This window comes from Schistocerca gregaria, chromosome 9 (assembly GCF_023897955.1).
Source record: "Schistocerca gregaria isolate iqSchGreg1 chromosome 9, iqSchGreg1.2, whole genome shotgun sequence".
In the NCBI taxonomy this organism is placed as follows: domain Eukaryota; kingdom Metazoa; phylum Arthropoda; class Insecta; order Orthoptera; family Acrididae; genus Schistocerca; species Schistocerca gregaria.
Genome location: NC_064928.1, coordinates 250,513,144 through 250,532,485, shown reverse-complemented (window position 1 = coordinate 250,532,485; position 19,342 = coordinate 250,513,144). Strand labels below are relative to the sequence as shown.

At 37.8% G+C, this 19,342-nt stretch overlaps 1 protein-coding gene across 2 annotated transcripts in view; it reads left to right on the top strand.

Moving 5' to 3' along the window:
- The window catches only part of LOC126291607 (Golgi resident protein GCP60), a 71,973-nt gene extending 53,016 nt beyond the window's left edge, over positions 1 to 18,957 (top strand). Inside the window, exons 8-10 of one of the 2 annotated variants that reach the window (XM_049985143.1) lie at positions 9,420 to 9,603; positions 13,073 to 13,313; positions 14,975 to 18,957. In XM_049985143.1, the coding sequence (XP_049841100.1) occupies positions 9,420 to 9,603; positions 13,073 to 13,313; positions 14,975 to 14,978 (429 nt within the window). In that variant the 3' untranslated portion in view covers positions 14,979 to 18,957. The remainder of the gene's footprint in view (positions 1 to 9,419; positions 9,604 to 13,072; positions 13,314 to 14,974) is intronic. The other variant, XM_049985144.1, reaches the window with a different exon arrangement.
- The last annotated feature ends 385 nt before the right edge of the window (positions 18,958 to 19,342 follow it).

The following is a 19,342-nucleotide window of genomic DNA, read 5'->3' as shown; positions in this document are numbered from 1 at the left end:
CCTTTCTGCCAGTGCTAGGCTGCTTTTGATGTCTTCCTTGCTCCATTCGTCATTGGGTTATTTTGCTACCTAGGTAGTAGAATTCCTTAACATCATTTACTTCATGACCATCAATCCTGAAATTAAGTTTCTCATTGTTCTCATTTGTGCTACTTCTCATTACTTTACTCTTTCTTTGATTTACTCTCTATCCATATCATGTACTCATTAGACTGTTCAATCCATCCAGCAGATCATGTAATTTTTCTTCACTTTTTCTGCAGATAGCAAAATCGTCAGCAATTCGTATCATTGATGTCCTTTCACCTTGGATTTAAATTCCACTTCTGAACCCTGCTTTTATGTCCATCATTGCTTTGTTGATTTATAGATTGAACAGTTGAGGTGAAAGACTACATCCCTGTCCTACACCCTTTTTAATCTGACCAGTCCGTTCTTTGCTTTCCAGTCTTATTATTCCCTCTAGGCTCCTGTATGTGTTGTACATGACCTGTCCCTCCCAATAGCTTAACCAACATCAGAATTTTTAACATCTTGCACCATTTGCCATTATTGAATGCTTTTTCCAGGTCAACAAATCCTATGAATATGTCTTTTTTCTTTTGTTTTGCTTCCATTGTCAACTGCAACATCAGAATTGCCTCTCTGGTGGATTTATCTTTCCTGAAGCCAAACTAATCATCATCTAACAGATTTTCAATGTTCATTTCCATTCTTCTGTATACTATTATTCTCAGCAACTTGGATGCATGAGCTGTTAAGCTGATTGTACGATAATTCTCTCACTTGTCAGCTCTTACAGTTTTTGGAATTGTGTGGATGATATTTTTCTGAACATCAGATGGTAAATCGCTGGGCTCTTACATTCTACACACATATGTGAATAGTAATTTTGTTGCCACTTTCATCAGTGATTTTATAAATTCTGATAGAATGTTGTCTATCCCTTCTGCCTTATTTGATATTAAGTCCTCCAAAGCTCTCTTAAATTATGACCCTGATAGTGGATCCCCTCTCTCTTCTAAATCTACTCCTATCTCTTCTTTTATCATATCAGACAAATCTTTCCCTCATTGACGCCTTCAGTGTACTCTTTCCACCTATCTGCTTATTCCTCTGCATTTAACAGTGGAATACCCATTGCCCTCTTAATACTTTGCTGTCCAAACATGTTGTACAAATTGATTCACTTGGCACCGGCAACGCTGATTCAGATTACTTGGCTTGTCGCCGGCCATTCTTGTCATTATTGGGAGATTATAAATTGTTAAGTTTTACTAATGTCATCGTTAGTTCTCATAAGTTCACAGCCCTGTTCCCCTACTTTCTTGAAATTTCAGAGATATACATATGTAAATAAATACAACATTTGTTTGTTTCATAATTTGCGTATTTGCATTGTCTTTGATACTTAGTATTTCTCTTTCATATGAAACGCAGTAAAACAGGCTCCAAGATGTAACGCAACTCGACAAGACTTGCACATTAAGTTTGTTGTTCTCCTTTTTTTGTTATTGGAAGATACATGGAGGTTCCTTTTTTTTGTTTATTCGTTTCGGAAATAAGTATTAGTTGGTGTTGCTTTATGTGACCGGAAAGTCTGTCAACTGGATCGTGATGATATGTATGCAATGTAGTGGCAACCTCCAAGTTTTACTCAGAAGCAAGTACATGGTCTTTTATTCACGAAGAAGACATTTTCAGTAAAAAAATCATGAAATTGGAGACTCTTGTGTTCTGTATTGAAATATTGCCATGTACGGAATGCATTAAATAATATGCAATTAAAGAGGTACGTGCAAACCTTTTTTGACAATTTTATAGTTTTTCTGTATGTAGGGTAATAACTCAAATATTTTCGAAGCTCTCCATATTTGTGCGAGTACTTCACCTTTGCGTTGATGACAAGCTTCAAACACGTTGACTTATTGCACATTTAATTTTTTCAGAAGTAGTCTATTTTGTCATATCATTCCACAAACTTAAATTTTCTTCTCAAGTAACGTCTCTTCAAGTTCTACACTGTTACAATAATTATCCATGTAGAGGTGATGCCACTTACCGTAAGAAGGTGTCAGTAGTTCTATCTTTGTTTTTGCTAAAGGCTGTCCAACGCCAGAATATATCTTGACTGCGGAAGTGTATCCCGTACTCGAATCACATAGCATCTGAATGAGTATGCCATATTTTATAATTTTCAATGGATTGTAAACTTTAAAATGGTATCATTCCTTCATCAATTGAGATGTTTGAATTAGACTAAAAGTTTCTTTAAACTTTTTGGAAAAATATGCAATTGCAACTTGCACTTTGAAAAGCCAGTCGGCATTATCCAGTTTATTGTTATTGTTGGAAAAATGTAATAAGGATAGCAAACCCAAACCATTTTCTAAGTTCGGGTCCCGTAACATCGACAAATTTGGCATTTTTAAAATACAGTTTCCTTCTATTGTAATTTTGACTGTAGTACTTGTTGTTTTCATTGCTAATATATTCAGATAGATCATTCCGAACATATAATTCTTCTATATCTTTGATGCTCTGTGTATCTTTGGGAAATACGTTTGGACCTGGAGATCCTTCAAATTTATTATTGGTCCTCGGTAAATAAAAGTTTGACCACTGTGCACTGTCTTCTTCATCTGATCCATCCAAATCAGTTGGCAACCATAGTGTTCACTGAATTCTTCTTGGATGTATTTCACTATCTTCCGACGATTCTGCTTCACTTTCATTTTTTTGATATGCATTGTGTTCTTCCAAATTGGCCAAACCATCAGGAACATCAGACAAGACGTTCGCGCACCCATCGACAATAATCATATAGTGTCTTTTGTCTGCCATGATGAAAGGGCACAAGTACTTACAAAAACAAAACAAAAATTGTTGATGTGTGTAACTTCCTGTCACCTAAACAAAACACCAACAGAATGCAAAAGATACTGAAGTGCCGTCGCTGGCCACTGCGCGATACTGTGCACATGACACCACTGTGGTGTCGCCAGACGACATAGTGTTAATGTTACCACCCTTGCTTTTAATTTCACTGAAGGTTGCTTTGACTTTTCTATATGCTGAGTCGGTCCTTCCGACAGTCATTTCTTTTTTGATTTCTTCACATTTTTCATGCAGCCATTTCGTCTTCCCTGCTCCTCCTATTCATTTCATTTCATTTCTGAGCAGCTTGTATTTCTGTATTGTTGACTATCTCTCAACATTTTTGTACTTCCTTCTTTCATCAATCAACTGAAGTATTTCTTTTCTATTACTCATGGCTTCCTCACAGCTACCTTCTTTATACCTATGATATTTTTTCCAAATTCTGTGATTTCCCTTTTTGGAGATATCCATTCGTCTTCAACTTTGGTGCCTACTGAGCTATTCCTTATTTCAGTAGCTACAGCCTTAAGTAACTTCAAGTGTCTCTCTTCATTCCATAGTACCTCTGTATCCCACTTCTTTGTGTATCGATTTTTCCTGACTAACCTTTTAAACTTCAGCCTACTCTTCATCACCACTATATTGTGATCTGAGTCTGTATCTGCTCCTGGGTATGCCTTAAATCCAGTATCTGATTTCAGAGTCTCTCTTTGACCATGATGTAATCTAACTGAAATCTTCCCATATCTCCCAGCCTTTTCCAAGCATTCATCCTCCTCTTGTGGTTCTTGAACAGAGTACTCACTGTTATTAGCCGAAATTTATTACAGAACATGGTTAGTCTTTCTCCTCTGTCATTCCTGGTACCAAGCCTTTATTATTCCTTAACTCTTTCTCCTACTCCTTCCCATTTAGCCACATTCCAATCCCTCATTGCAATTAGAGTTTCATCTGCCTTTATGCACTGAATTATTTGTGCAATATCATTATATATTTTTTTCTATCTCTTCATCTTCATCTTCAACTTGCGACATCAGCATGTATACCTGTACTACCATTGTCGTTGTTGGTGTGTTGTCAATTCCGATAACAACCCTATCATTGAACTGTTCACAATAACGTGCTCCCTGCCCTACCGTCCAGCCGATGTGGCCGTGCGGTTTTAGGCGCGTCAGTCTGGAACAGCGTGACCGCTACCGTCGTAGGTTTGAATCCTGCCTCTGGCATGGATGTGTGTGATGTCCTTAGGTTAGTTAGGTTTAAGTAGTTCTAAGTTCTAGGGGACTGATGACCACAGATGTTGAGTCCCATAGTGCTAAGAGCCATTTGAATCATTTGAACCTGCCCTACATTCTTATGCATAATGAATCCTACTCCCATTACACCATTTTCTGCTGCTTTTGATATTACCCTATACTCATATGACCAGAAATCCTTGTCTTCTTTCTAGATCTGACCTTTACATTTCCGCATTTCCCTTTTCAGACTTTCTATCTTCCCTACCACATTCAAACCTCTGACATTTGATGCTCCAGCTCATAGAAAATTATCCTTTCAATGGTTATTCAGTTTTTTTTTTCATGATCACCTTCCCCTTGGCGGTCCTCTCCTGGAGATCCGAATGAGGCACTGTTGGGAGTATTCCAGAATCTTTTGCCAATGGAGAGCTCATCGTGAGGCTTTTTCAATTACAGGCCACATGTCCTGTAGCTACACATAATGTTTCTTTAATGCAGGGATTTCCATTGCCTTCTGCATCCTCATACCATTGATCATTGCTGATCCTTCCATCTTTAGGGAAAGTTTCCCACCTCCATGGGCGAGAGTGCCCTAGACCTCTCTCCACTCATGCACCCTCTTTGACAAGGCTGTTAGCAGCATGAGTGGATCTTCTTATGCCAGAATTCTTCGGCTGCCATTGCTGATTTTCTATTATAAATTTAAGTGGTGGCGGGGTTCAAATCGAGGACTGAGGACATTTTGATTACTAATTAAAGCCCCTACCCCTAGACTGTGCATGCAGAGGGGTATCTGGTACATTTGTCACATGTGAACAAAAGATGCAACTTGGACACATAACACAACCAAGAATGTTACTACATCTTTATTAGATTGTCGCATGTATGCCAACCACCATAACATACACTGAACACAATAAGATAAGGCAAATGGATGTAACCGGCGGGGAGGGGGGGGGGGGGGGTCTGGGGGGAGCGGGTTGAACTTCTGCAATCTCACACCATGATATATTATGAGTACCTGCAGCCCTCAAAACCTCAAATGATTGTGCAATAGTGCAAATGTCGAAGAGGGAGGGGTTTTCATATTGAAGGCCCTGCTCACGAACCTCATGATCAGTGGCCAATCGAATAATTGCATCACTAGCCGTTTGGTTGGGATACAACTCCTCATTTTCATCACTGATAAAGCGACAATGATGGCTTCAACAGTGAAGCTCAGTTGCCCAAGTCTTATAGGAATTTTCTGGTTTCTTGTGACACCTATGGAACACAACTCGAGTGGCAATGACGAGTGTCCGTTTACAGTAGTACTTCGAAAGAAGGTAGCACGTGTTATCGAAAGAGAATGAAGACAGATCCTGCAGGGGATCCAGCTGGCAAAGGAGTTGATACGTGCAATGCGATAACCAAGACAAAAAGAAAGCACAGAATAAGGTAACATCAGTCAACCCAGTACATGAAAATGCTGTCGCAACTGTTTTTTGTATGCTTCCCATTCTTCGACAGACTCATCATAAGCTGGATACAGCAGGGGATAAAAAACAGGGGTAGCGACAGGCGAGACAGGAGGTGCAAGGGGCAGTGTAACTGGCGTCATAGATTGAGATCGATTCAAACTGGCCAAAACAGAGGCAAGCATTAGCAACACCTTGGTTTGATTATGTTGTGCCGTGGTGGATGCCTCCTGCAACACCGCAGTAGGAACCCCTTGCTGATGAAACGGCCGATGTAAGAACTTGTCAGTAGCACTGTCAGACATTGTGAACGCTATGAAGGACCAACCAGAGACTGGAAACTGTGTGGAGAATAATCCCACACTCATCATCACTTGTGTTGTAACTTGGACATACAACACAACGAAGAATGTTAGTACAACTCTATTAGATGTGGAATGTACACCAAACACCATAACGTCACTTAACATGGTAAGGTAAGGCAAGGTAAATGTATGCAAACAGGTAATAACATGATACGGGGTGTGAGTGTGGTGTGGGAGGTTTTAAATAGGCACTCGCCTGTGGTGGGTTCTATAGGAAGTTCACAGTATTGCTCTTACACAGTGCACTCTCACAGATCACAACACATTGCTAATGCATACACCTTTCAAATGTGCACACATTATTTCACAAAACATGTGCGTCCTCTCTAATTTAATAATAATTGTTGTCTGTGTGGTGAGAGTACTGTTACTGAATGTACTTAATTAAGTGCCTCCAAGAACAGTCATTTTATTATGTGATATTGCATTTACATTTTTCTGACGGTTGGATGAGTTACTCTTGTAACCGATACAATCGGTACATTCTGATGCATTTGATGTATTTGCTGTTTAGTTAGTTTACTGTTGTCTACAGCTCTGAGACTGGTTCATGTTGAATCAGAACTAGTCATTTAAAAAACGTTAATACATTCAAGACAGATAATAAATCTGTTTTAAAACCATTCAGTGTGGATTTTATCTACAAGAACATTGTCAGTTTTTGCACTGGCACTTCAAACCAACTAAACATTATCGGGTAGAGTAATGTATTGAGGTGCTATCCAATTGCTCACTTTATTTATACACTGCTCAAAATGATTAGGGGAACATGACTTTGGACATCTGCCATAGTTTACTGAGCAATAATTTATGTATTTATTTTTAGTTATTTGTTTATTTCATATTCCATTAATCCATATAGTGATGTATCACAAGGATTTGAATGAGTCAGGTTCACATCTTTATAGATATACAACAAACATTAGCACAATGACAAGAACATAGCAGTCTGGTGATATACGCTTAAAGGCTGAACTGAAATTAAGTAAATACAGTTCAGGTAAACATGATGTAAACTGCGGAAAATAACTTTTGGAAAAGAAAAAAGAAAATTTGTACAGTGATCATTTTAGGCAGCGAAGATAAATTACAGCTAACATAATATAAACAGACTAGAATATAAATAGGAAATAAAATAAAAAATTAAAAAGACTGCCACTGGTTAGGCCTACTTTGCAGGTACTCTTCCAGAAAATAGAAGGACTTATTGATAAGGCATTTTCTTAAATTAAATTTAAATGTAGCTGGGGAATTAATGTGGACTTTGATATCAGATGGAAGAGAATTGAAGAGTTTTGTGGCAGAATAATGAATACCTTTTTGTATGACACTTAGCTGTTTTGGGTCTCTGTGTAAATCATTTTAAGACCTGTGTTGTGATCATGGTATGCTTTATTGGATGGAAAAAGAGTGGTTATTCAAGACAAAAATCATCAAAGAAAATAAGTACTGATATGGTGGTCAATATTTGTAGTTTACTGGACAGGTTTCTGCAAGAATATATTGGATGAACACCACTCATGATTCTAATTGCTCTCTTTTGTGCATTAAAGACCTTTTTGGCTGAAGGTTGATTATCCCAAAAAATTATACCATATGACGTGATGGAGTGAAAGTATCCAAAGTAAGCTGCTTTGATAGCATTCACATCACCAACAGGGGTAATTACATGCAGGGCGTAAGTTACTACACTTGGTCTTTTATGAAGACCAGTTTAACTTGTTATCAATTGTAATGCCCAGAAACTTAAAGCGTCACTCTGTAATATATTTTGACTGTTACAGTATAAGTTGATTGCTTCATTTTCTGGTGATGGTGCACGAAATATGTTGTGCTGTTTCAATATTTAGTGTTAATCTGTTAGACTTAAACCAGTATAGGACAACTACAATTACAGCATTACATTTATTTACTATTTCACTGATTGATTGACTTTCAAGCATAATAGTAGTGTCATCAGCAAAAAGACGTCAAGTGGTTGCAGAATTGACGTCATCCCGCCTGGAATTGCTGCCAAGTGTGTTTTGCTTTCCTCTCGTTTTACTGCAGGTGTTGTATGGCCTGCATACGCATCTAATACCAACAGACTGTGCAAACCAGAGATCACTTGCTTAAACCAAGCATTGCGCCAGGACGTCGATTCCACAAACACCTAATCCATTCCAGCACCATGTCCTCCGAAAACCACCCAGTTTCGTTTGCTCGTACAATTAGTTTTTGGAAACACTTCCAATTTCAGTAAAGTCTTTCGCTTGAAAACTATGAATGGGGGTAATTTATGTCCATCTGCTGTGCGAGCAAGCATGATGGTCACCCGCTGTTTTTCACCCCCTGATGTAAGAACACTTATGTCTTTCTTTCTTTTGGCGTCAACCATATAATTTGACGGTATGTCAAAATATACGGGAGTTGGTCAGCATTTCCTATCTGACCAAGTTATTGCTTTTCTGTGCGCCGCCTAATTATGAAGCGCTGAAATTACACAAGTTTTTCTTAATAATTTTTCGACATCTCCTGTGCAGCTGAAGTTCGCCTTCGAAGTGAAAAACCCCAGCGCTTCATAAACAGATAAATTCATTTTTTGCTCTCTAGCAATTTCATGTGCCTTAATTTTTAAAATTTCAGTGTTCACAGGCAGGAATTTCTGACACTGTTCCTTAACAAATTCATTTAAAATCACTTCGAGTGCATGATATTGGCCATACTTTGGCCCACTAAATGCTTTCCTGCTACTTGAACATTCAAATAATTTGTCTCCTTGCAGTTGCCGTCAAATGACGTTGCTCTCATCAATCCCTTATTGCAGACCTGCAGCATGATTAGAACTTTGTTCCGCAAAAGAAATAACTCCCTTTTTGAATTTGGCACTATAATGAAAGCGCTTCATTATGGTTCACTAACACCAACAAGCACTTTACAAAATCCCACAAAGCAATAGGTGCACTATGTGAAATCTTAATGAGACCCTGCTTATCAACTCGTGCAAAAATCCTAAAGCCTTGTACATTGTTGATATTTTAGTGTAACGAAATTTATTTTTGTTGGAACAAATATTGAAAAGGCTGCTGCATTTGAAGATGAACAATACGGAATTTCTATTTACTTTGTTGGATAATGTATGAAACAGTGGTGGTCGAAATTCGGAACAAGAAAAAAGCTCGTCTTCTACCTTTTTTTTTACTGACGCAGAGGTTTTGGCACCAGTATTTATCTTTGTGCCTGCAAATCATGCCTGTGTACCACTACATAAATTCTATGGCAGAAGTTAGTTGTGGCAGCACCTACCAACATTTTTCAGAACTTCCACTTACTTTGCACTTGATTCGAAGCCGCATGCGGTATTTTGGTTTACAAAAACTGGAAAAAAAGTGCAGCTCAGATTCGAGTAAATACGGTAATTGTTTTGCAGACATGTGAAGCAAGTTGGTATTAACAGATTTTTGTTTGTAAATGATTTTGTTGATGTGTTCTCTTTGTAGGTACGAGTTCCAACACATGAAGATGGCACATGCCTGTTTTGGGAGTTTGCAACAGACAACTACGATATTGGTTTCGGAGTATATTTTGAATGGGCGAAACCGACCACCAGTCAAGTTTCTGTTCACATCGCAGAGAGTGAAGAAGAAGATGAAGAGGAATTTGATGATGATGATGACAATGATGGTATGAATTACATTTGGGACGTATGCTGTATACAAATACCTTCGCAAAGTGTCTCTGCAGTGACAAGCTCCGCATGTTGTGCCTCGAGGGTTGTGTAAAATTGGCAGAACATTCATTTCACTGTATAAGCTAGGGGCCGGGATTCAGTGCTAGTGCCCACAGTTATGTTGGGAGATGGAATTCAACATTATTACAGTGAAAAAAAAAATCATATTAATTACAATTAAACACTTTATACTCACCAAAATCACTGTAGGCGCTGGACATGTTTACCTTGTTTTTTGAAGGCATAGTTCAATATGTTTACATTTGTTTGCAAACACCTTTACCAATGTTCCAAATGTAATCTAATGCAGATAATCAGTTGTTGGGGTCTTCAGTTCATCTAATATCTTTGGGTTATTTTGATACACGATTGTTGTAGCCACACCTGAAAGGAAATAGTCGGGCAGAGACAGATCCGGTGAGTGCAGGGGCCAGAGACCTTTTCATAATTACTGTGCCTCCACAGATGTAATCTAAAAGTCATATGGACTGGTGTGCCGTGTGAGCAGTAGTGTTGTCTTGTTGGAAAAATAAATAATTGATGTCATTTTCATTTACCAGGGGAATAAATGGTTAAATTATCTGGGAATAATAGACATTGAAAGTTACGTTAATATGGAAAAAGAACAGCTCACGATTCATGTTCACATTATTTCACCCACATTCTTATTTTCTCTGTGTGCAATGGCGTTCTCATAAGGCGTGTGGATTTTCTAATGACCAAATTCTTGAATTTTGGAATTAATATCGTGACACAGGTGGAGCCAAACCTCTTCAGTGAAAAAGGTTCAAACTAAAACATTAGCTGTATGTCAGTTTACAAATCGCTGAAACCAATCACAGTACACTATTACGTGGTCTATACAATGTAATTGTTGCACAGCAGTAATTTTTTATGGATACATCCCCAGGTTTTTGGTTGCGGCCTTACGTGCTGTCATACGGGACACTCTCCTCACTGATTTTGTTGGACGCTGCACCACGATGTCCGAAGTGTCATCAAGCTTCTGTTCTATGGGCTTACCAGTCCGTGCTGCATCTTGAACTGCACTTGCTGCTTGGAATTTACAAGTTAAATCCTCTACAGAGTCATGATGTGGGTACCTTGAAGCAGGAAAGCGCAAACTAAATTGCCGCCTCACATGGCCTGAAGAGTTCCCTTCTGTACAGAAAACCTCTTCCACTAAAAATGCTCCATCTGAAACGTTTATTTATTTATTTGTTCTTGGTAATTACAGCCTATTATCTGAAAAGCTAAAATAAGCCATACAAATAACATTTCCTTGGATAGTAATAAATTACGTATTAACTATTTATTCCTGACAATTTTTAAAATACTGCAACTACTTCTACAAAACTACAATAAGACCCTTAACCAGTTACCCAACTGCGATACTCTCTGCAATAGTAAACATTCTCCCAACACACAGTTTACGCAAGAAGTGGGCGACAACACGACTAAAAGCTGCAACACACATGCAACACTGCTTTCCCCCGCCCTACCCCTTCAGATCCACAACGGAACACGTGCAAGTGAGACTTGAATGTGCTGCCAATTTTACACATGCAAGGGGAGACACGTGAGGCTCACTGCCGCAGAGAGACTTTGCCGACGCACGGTAAATTATATTAGAATATTGACAGAGAGCTGAAATTCAGCAGTGCCCTTTTGTTTTTGCAAATTTTTGAGGTACTAAAAGTTTCATGCAGTTTATGTTGACGTCTTACAACTTTGCAATCTCATTTTTAAAATTAGATACCCTGCTACGTACAGTATTTTTCCTTTACTCTATGGGCATCTAATGACATGTAGGACCTGCTTAAGTTACTATCATAAGGATAAGTTTTCTTGGAAGGCTTTTACTAAGTTTTGGAATAGTTAACATCAAATTTGATTCTTTTATCCATGAAACAGGTCTCTCCAAAAATTAATCTGCCCTCCAACTAATGTTCAATTCGTACAGATGATGGTCAAAGCGGCTCAGGAATAGTCTCAAAATGTCATTGACATGTCATGCAGTGTTTTTTTTCTTTTTTTTTGGCTTTGTGAAGATTATGTATTTATTTACGTGCCAAGTTCCTTAGGACCAAACTGAGGACCAAATCTCCAAGGTCATGGAAAGTGTCAGTACGTGAAATTGACATAAAAGTAACGACAGATAAAAATAAAATGTTTATGAACCTGAAATACCCAATCCATAAGTATAAATTAACACAATCAACAACACAACAAGAATCAGCTTAATTTTGTGATCGACACAATCAAATGACTTAGTTAAATAAAAAATATGCCAAGTATTTGAAACCTTTTGTTTAATCCATCCAGTACCTCGCAGAGAAAAGAGAATATAGCATTTTCAGTTGTTAACCGACTTCTGAAGCCGAACTGTACATTCGATAGCAAATCGTGTGATACAAACTGATCAATTATCCTTACATACACAGCCTTTTCAATAACTTTATCACACGCTGATGGTATAGAAATAGGTCTAAAATTATCTGCATTATCCCTTTCTCCCCTTTTATAAAGCGGCTTTACTACTGAGTTCTTGAATCATTCAGGAAACTGACCATTCCTAAAGGAAAAACCACAAATCTGGCTAAATACAGGGCTAACATGTGCAGCACACATAACCATGAGACTCCTTAGTCTTCTGTGATTTCAGAATGAGATTTTCACTCTGCAGCGGAGTGTGCGCTGATATGAAACTTTCTGGTGGATTAAAACTGTGTGCCAGACCGAGACTCGAACTCTCGACCTTTGTCTTTCACAGGCAAGTGCTCTACCAACTGAGCTACCCAAGCACAACTTACGCCCCGTCCACACAGCTTTACTTCTGCCAGTACCTCGTCTCGTACCTTCCAAACTTTACAGAAGCTCTCCTACGAACCTCGCAGAACTAGCACTCCTGAAAGAAAGGATATTGCGGAGACATGGCTTAGCCACAGCCTGGGGATTGCTCAAGAAACTGAAGTGCGGATACTTGAACATAGACGTACGCTGTCCCAAGAAAGCCTGCTTAGAAAGCTTTAAGAACCAGTTGTAATTGACAAATCTAAGAATACACTACAGACCCCTACATATCGCTCCTATAGGGATTGCAAGGGCAAGATTAGACTAATTACAGGGCATGTAGAGGCATTTAAACTGTAATTTTTCCCTCACACTCTACGTGAATGGTTTGGGAAGAGACCATTATAATTGGTGACAGTAGGAAGTACATGCCACCATGCACTTCACAGTGCTTTTCCGAATGTGGATGTAGGTCTGGGTGTGTAGATGTAGATATTTAAAAATAAAATTGGAAAAATCTGGAACATCGAGGTCCAAAAGTAAACAAAAACCCTTGCTTTTACATTGACTAACCCAGCACAGTTGTAAGTATCTGCACACCACCTCATTTCACCTGTTGTTCACTCCCAGACCTCGGACTGGGCGAGGACGTCGAGCGAGGGGGCGGTGTCGCGAGCCTGCGGGCGGCAGCGACCGATGCGAGCCGCCCGCCACTGTCAGTGATCGTGCCAGTGTTCCGGCGCGAGTGCCAGCTGGAGGTGTATGCCGGCAGCCACGTGTACCCGGGCCAGGGCGTCTACCTGCTCAAGTTCGACAACTCGTACAGCCTGTGGCGCTCCAAGACTCTCTACTACCGCGTCTACTACACGCGGTGAGTGTCCGGTGTCCGGTGGGGGATGTGCGGGCCGCTAGTGGTGGCGTAAGTGAGGGCGGTCGAGCACTGTTCTCCTTTCTTATTTTGATTTGTCATGAAGTTGAATGCTGCAAGTAAATGTTTGAAACAAGAGTGCAGATATCTGCTGTTTACTAAATTTTTTGATTTAACACTTCTCTGAATGTGCAATAAATTAGGCGGTGAAGCGTTGAAATATGTGTCGCAGTAGTATCTTGTGAGAGACTTTGATCTGTACTACTGGCTGTGGTTTTCTGTTATCTGATATGTTTACTGCCTAAATATGTTCATTTCAGGGAACAATAATTTCGGTCCTGTACTTTTTAACCCGTTTGTTTTGTAGGAAACCACTATCCCCATTCTCGTCTGCCTTAGTGATCTCTTATGCTCAAAATGGAGTATATTTAACTTTTAAACTATCATTTTCGTTTCATATATGCTTAAATTTTTGCATGTCGATCAAACTGAGATGTAAAATTCTTTCCTAGCAATTTTAACACGTGAATTGCGTTGTAAATGTGGGCATGTGTAAGTTGATGCAAAAGTTGCAGAATGTGTACAAGTAGATTCAATATGTAAATGGAAAAATTGGTGGTGTCAATCAGAAAGATTGGAATATTTGTGTATGGATTTGTGTTATGAATTCTGTGTATGAATGCTTTAATATTATTATTATTATTATTATTATTATTATTATTATTATTATTATAAATATGATAATGGAAAGTCTCAAGTGAAACAACATCTTGTGTCCTTCCATTGTTGTTGTTGTTGTTATTATATTTTATTATTGTACATTATTCCAGCCCCGGTGATATTTATAGTATACCCATAACCTGCCAATAACAGGTAGATTGTCATCTATGCTGTGCTATAATCTGTCGAGCAGGAACAATATATGTATACATTTCTGTTATTTTTTCACCTGTCTGAATTGACTTGATCTGCCTCTCGTACAATATCACATACTTTTTGTGTCTTTTGTCTGGTTACATGTGTGGACAGTTGATTATACGTGCAGTCCTCCTCGAACCAAAATTCAAAACTCATTCCTGGGTAACGGAGAACTATATTACATTTTGCTTGTGGCAGTTAAGCGTTGTATTTGATTTGGAAGTGGCCCTACGAAAAGACCCATCTTCTATGTCAATGTAGACGAATAACTAGGCACTGTGAACTGAAGCTGCAGTCAGTTTCTTCTTCTTCTTCTTCTTCTTCTTCTTCTTCTCCTTCTTCCTCTTCTTCACTTCATATATTAGGCAAATTGCCTGGTGCAGTACTCCATGTCTTGTATTGCCTTTCTGCATTCCTTCTTCCAGTGCATTAGTAATTCAGAGACTTTACCTGGAATGTTTCCCCACACAAACAGTCTACATGTTCCATCCATTTTATTTTATTTTTTTGGTGTTACCATATCTATTCATAAATCTTTCTTTATACCCTCATTTCATTTACCATCGTCTTTTTTACATCCTTCCACTTGTCCTACAAACCCTATTTATTGATCTGGCATTCAACTTTCTTGGTGTATTGTTGTTGTCGTCGTCCATACCCGTCTTCCCCCTTCCCTGTCAGTGTCTTTTAGAATTAGGTTACTGAGGAAAATTTGATGTCTGTTAAAACAGTGTCTCTCTTCACAGTTGACCTGATGACAAATGAAAAAAGTGTGTTCGGAAGCTTTTGCACCTGGAGTAAAATTTCATAAAATTCTTCTGGGTTGTAGACTGTGTCATGTCATAAAATATACCAATATTTTGGCCAGTGCAGCAAGCAGCCTTCATCAGGGGATATAATATGTGCTATACAACATGACGCCATCTACAACCCAGGAAATTCCAGAAACTGAGGAAAGTGTTCAGCAACACAAGAATGATGTGCAGCTGTTTGGATCATTGCAGCAATAGCAGTGGCATCTGATAGCAATCTATCATTCTGTTATAACCTGTTATTGGTGATTGGTTTGATCGTGTTCACAAATATGCATGTGGCAATCTTAATACTTGAACTTCCAGGTTACACCTATAACAGCCACATTGTTTCTTATATGCAGCAATACATGAATACAATGTCTGAATTTATTGGTGGAATTGAGAAACTTTGTAACAGGAGTGAGATTTTCATCGGTAAATGTCATAAGTTGTTGTTTGGGATACCACAATATGTTTTGTTTCAGATTGATTGCTTATCTCTTTCTTGGGTCTTATTTTTGTGCTTGTTTAAAAGTTGAGAGACATGTCACAGAAGCATTGTCTGTTGGTAATTTTGTAAATATTTGCAACTAATGTCTATTTTGTTATTTTTGGTGCTATACTCTGAATTAATAACACATTTGCTATGGATAGAATTGGGTGAGAGGCTGTTCTAAAGTGTCAAATATATTAATTTTACTGAGAAAAAAATAGTGTAAGTGTTATACAGACATTTAATATCATACTTCTATACACTGGTATCTACTGTTGTGTAGTAGCATATATTTTTTGCTGACAGTATGAAAGGTTATGCTCTATGTATAATACTACCATGCTCTTTCACTACAAATTCTTATAATCATCAGATGGCTGTACTGTTAAAAAGTTGAGTACTCACTTAAATTTGTGGTATGCCCACATTAGTGTGTGTATAGGTCAGTGGTATTGTAGTGTCTTAAATAGATCTTTTTTCCCCAATAATAGGTCATAAGGTGTCCTTCTCATCACAAGTACTCTCAGATATCTCTTACGTTCTCAAGTATTTGTTCCAGATGCTAATATATAGAGCTTTACCATATTTATTTGAATTTACTTTCAATTTGAACTTTGTCCCTGTAACACACACTTTTATATCTCAAGTTTAAGTAGGGAAAAAGGAAACCCTCAGTTAAAATCCTCCAATTTTTCTTGTCTAAGTGGAAACTGACATTTCTGTTGAAACAATTTATTTTCAAGGGGAAATAAACTTCTTAAGAAAATGATGTATACTTGTGTAGTCAACATTTGGTCAGATATTTAGAAGATACTTAAGATCACCTGTCAATCGATCAAAATACTATACACTTAAAAACATTTTTGGTTTGACCAAAGAAATGAAAACTAAGAGATTTTTTATTTTTCAAAGTAGTCCCCTTCGAGACAATAGTCCAGTTACTTTCCAACTTTATAATGTTCCCTAAAAAGTGATAAAATTGAGAGCAGTCTCAATGCCAACAAGTTCTCTTATCTTCACCTGGATGTTGCTAATTGGAGCATTATGAATTTTTGTCACAATATACTCAAACATACTATGAAAAGCATGTATCGTTACTCACCATATAGCAGTGTGTTGAGCTGCAGACAGGCACAACAAAAATACTACTGAACGTGTAAACTTTTGACCTCAGCACCCAGAGGCAGTCATCATGTGTGTGAGAGCTGTGTTTGCGTGTATGTGTATGTTTTCTATTTCAGAAGGCCTTCTGGCCGAAAGCTTACATTTTTGGTAGGCTTTTTGTTGTGCCTGTCTGCGACTCAACATTTTGGCTATGTGGTGAGTAGCAATCTATCCTTTTCATAATATTGTCATTATTCCATTCTGGATTTCCCAATGCTTGAACATAGGTTTGTGATATCACCTTCAATGAATCCTCCTTTAATGTCAAATCCTACCCTTCTTTTAAATTTGTTCAAGTTAAATCTAAAGATCAGTCATTTTTTCCCAACTGATAATTCAATTTTTCCCATTTTTTACAAAAAAAGACACGGAATTGTTTAAACGATTATGAAATACAGGCAACTAAAACTTCACTGTGTGTATTCTAATGACCCTTATTTTTCCAAGATAATAGTAATTTGGTCACATTCATGCTGTCTGAGAACTTCAATAGAGTACCCCCTCCTAATGTCACACTTGTTAGAGGCAACGATCTTAATGTGGGAAATTGATCACTATTTTTAAAAGTATTAAGTATTGATGAACACGGTTGGAGAGAGCATTCCCAAATTGATTAGAAGCTCATTTTACATTTCTCATATACTTCCATAGCTCCCTGAACTTTAATGTGCATCAAAAACAGATTATTGTGAAGGAAATATAGATTTAATTTTTTTCCAACATTTTTAAGTTGTCTGTGCTTTTGTTGCTGATTTTATTGAGCAACACATGCAAGTTACAAAGTTGGAGCCTCGAATTATTCCCTATTGTTTTTATTGACAATGGTTTCATATGAATAAAACCATATTAAATTTGTGCTCAATCCTCTCAGCATGACCACATGGGTCAGACTTCTTTACCCCTACAGTCCTGGAGTCTGACTTAGTATATCAGCCAGAAGAGAAAGAATAAGAACACTTCTAAAAACTTCAGCTATGCATTAAATGGTTGAAATTTTTTTTAACACAACCCAAGAAAATCTGTTGCCATTTGGCAGTTGCCGCAGCAGAGGGGGAGGGGGGGGGGGGGGGGGGATAAAAGCGACATTCAGAAAAAGTTGATGGCATGTGCTCTCTCACACTAGTTGTACGGTGCACATGAGTATCATACATGCTTAAATCTTTAAAAATGAAAGTTTGTGCTGCAGATATCTGATATGCATAATTTTCATATATGACCAGAAATGAAAATGTCAGGGTTTCCATTGAGATACCCAAGTGTTGTGCTGATGCTCAGAATGGATGAAATATGCACTTTTGATTCTCACAGTGTGTGTTGTTTGCTACAACCATTGGACAGTATTGTACAAATTAGTTGTTTGTGTTACTGGTGCTCAGTTTTACATTTCTCTTTTTAATGAGTGATGTTGATGCTTTATAATGTATAAAATGTGCCTTTGTGTCTCTTGAGTTTTGAATTCCAGGAATTGCATGAAAAAATATTGGCCATACATTCTAAGAACCAAAAGTAAGGAGATAATCTTTAAGTTTTTGCTCCCATTGTATCAAACAACTGTCAATACCTCTGCAATCCCTAGCTTGTTTGAAGCAGATATGAAGCAGAAAAGTGTGGCCACTGCTCCACTGTGATTATTGAATCAATTTATAATCTACCCCTCAGTCAATATGTGAATTTGTGAATAATGTAATTATTAGATGAAAGTACCCTGTAGATTTAGCAAAATTATTATGAATGTGTCGGAATACAGCACTTGCTACATGTACAAGCTTATTTAGTGATGTTTTCATTGAGATTATTGGAGCACACACTTCTCTCTGTGAAACCATTGCTAATATGTGAGAGACTGATATTGTGGCTGCTCATTCTTTAGCACTGTAGTTTTTGGCACATACATTTTTCTGAAAGCACCTCAGATTGTGTTGAGTAGAGTATGTTGCTCATTACATTATCATGCCAAAAGAAAGTATTAATAGTATCAGTTGTTTCTTCTGTGTGATCCATATTGTTTTCTAATAGACTGGATTAGCACCTTGTATACAACCTCGCCATATTTATGTGTTTATTATAAAGAACAACAAATAATAATTCTGTGTTGAGTAATTTAATCTGATGTAAGGGGATTCTCCGTGCACTTGCATTTTATTCATTAGAACATATTTAGATTTTTTGTAAAGGTATATTTTTGTTCATATCTGTTACAATGAGTGTTCTGTGTGTGTGTGCTTTATTAGAGGAAATAAATATATACTTGTTGAAATAATAAAATGTTTGAAAAGGCTGAGATTGTACTCAAATCTCTTTCTTTGCACCTATCAAACTCTCCTAACTATATCAGCAGGTTTCTTCTCTTTCTGTGGAGGAAGAAATATTGAACAGGTACTGATAGTTATTTCATCTCAGCACATTCCATCATTCTTTCACATTTTGAGAGTCCTATTACGCAGGAAAGCATTGAGATTCGCAACAAGTCAACAGAAGAGCAGCTGTTTGGAACTGAAGCTCTACATTTTATTAATGGTAAACTGTTACTATATTGCTGTCCAGTTATTCACTGAGTTGCATAGATCCCATAAGGAATAATGTGGAAAAAGTAAAGGCACACATTAACGAAGGATGAAGCAAATCATAGAAACTTAATAGCTGTACACATTAACAGTACAAAG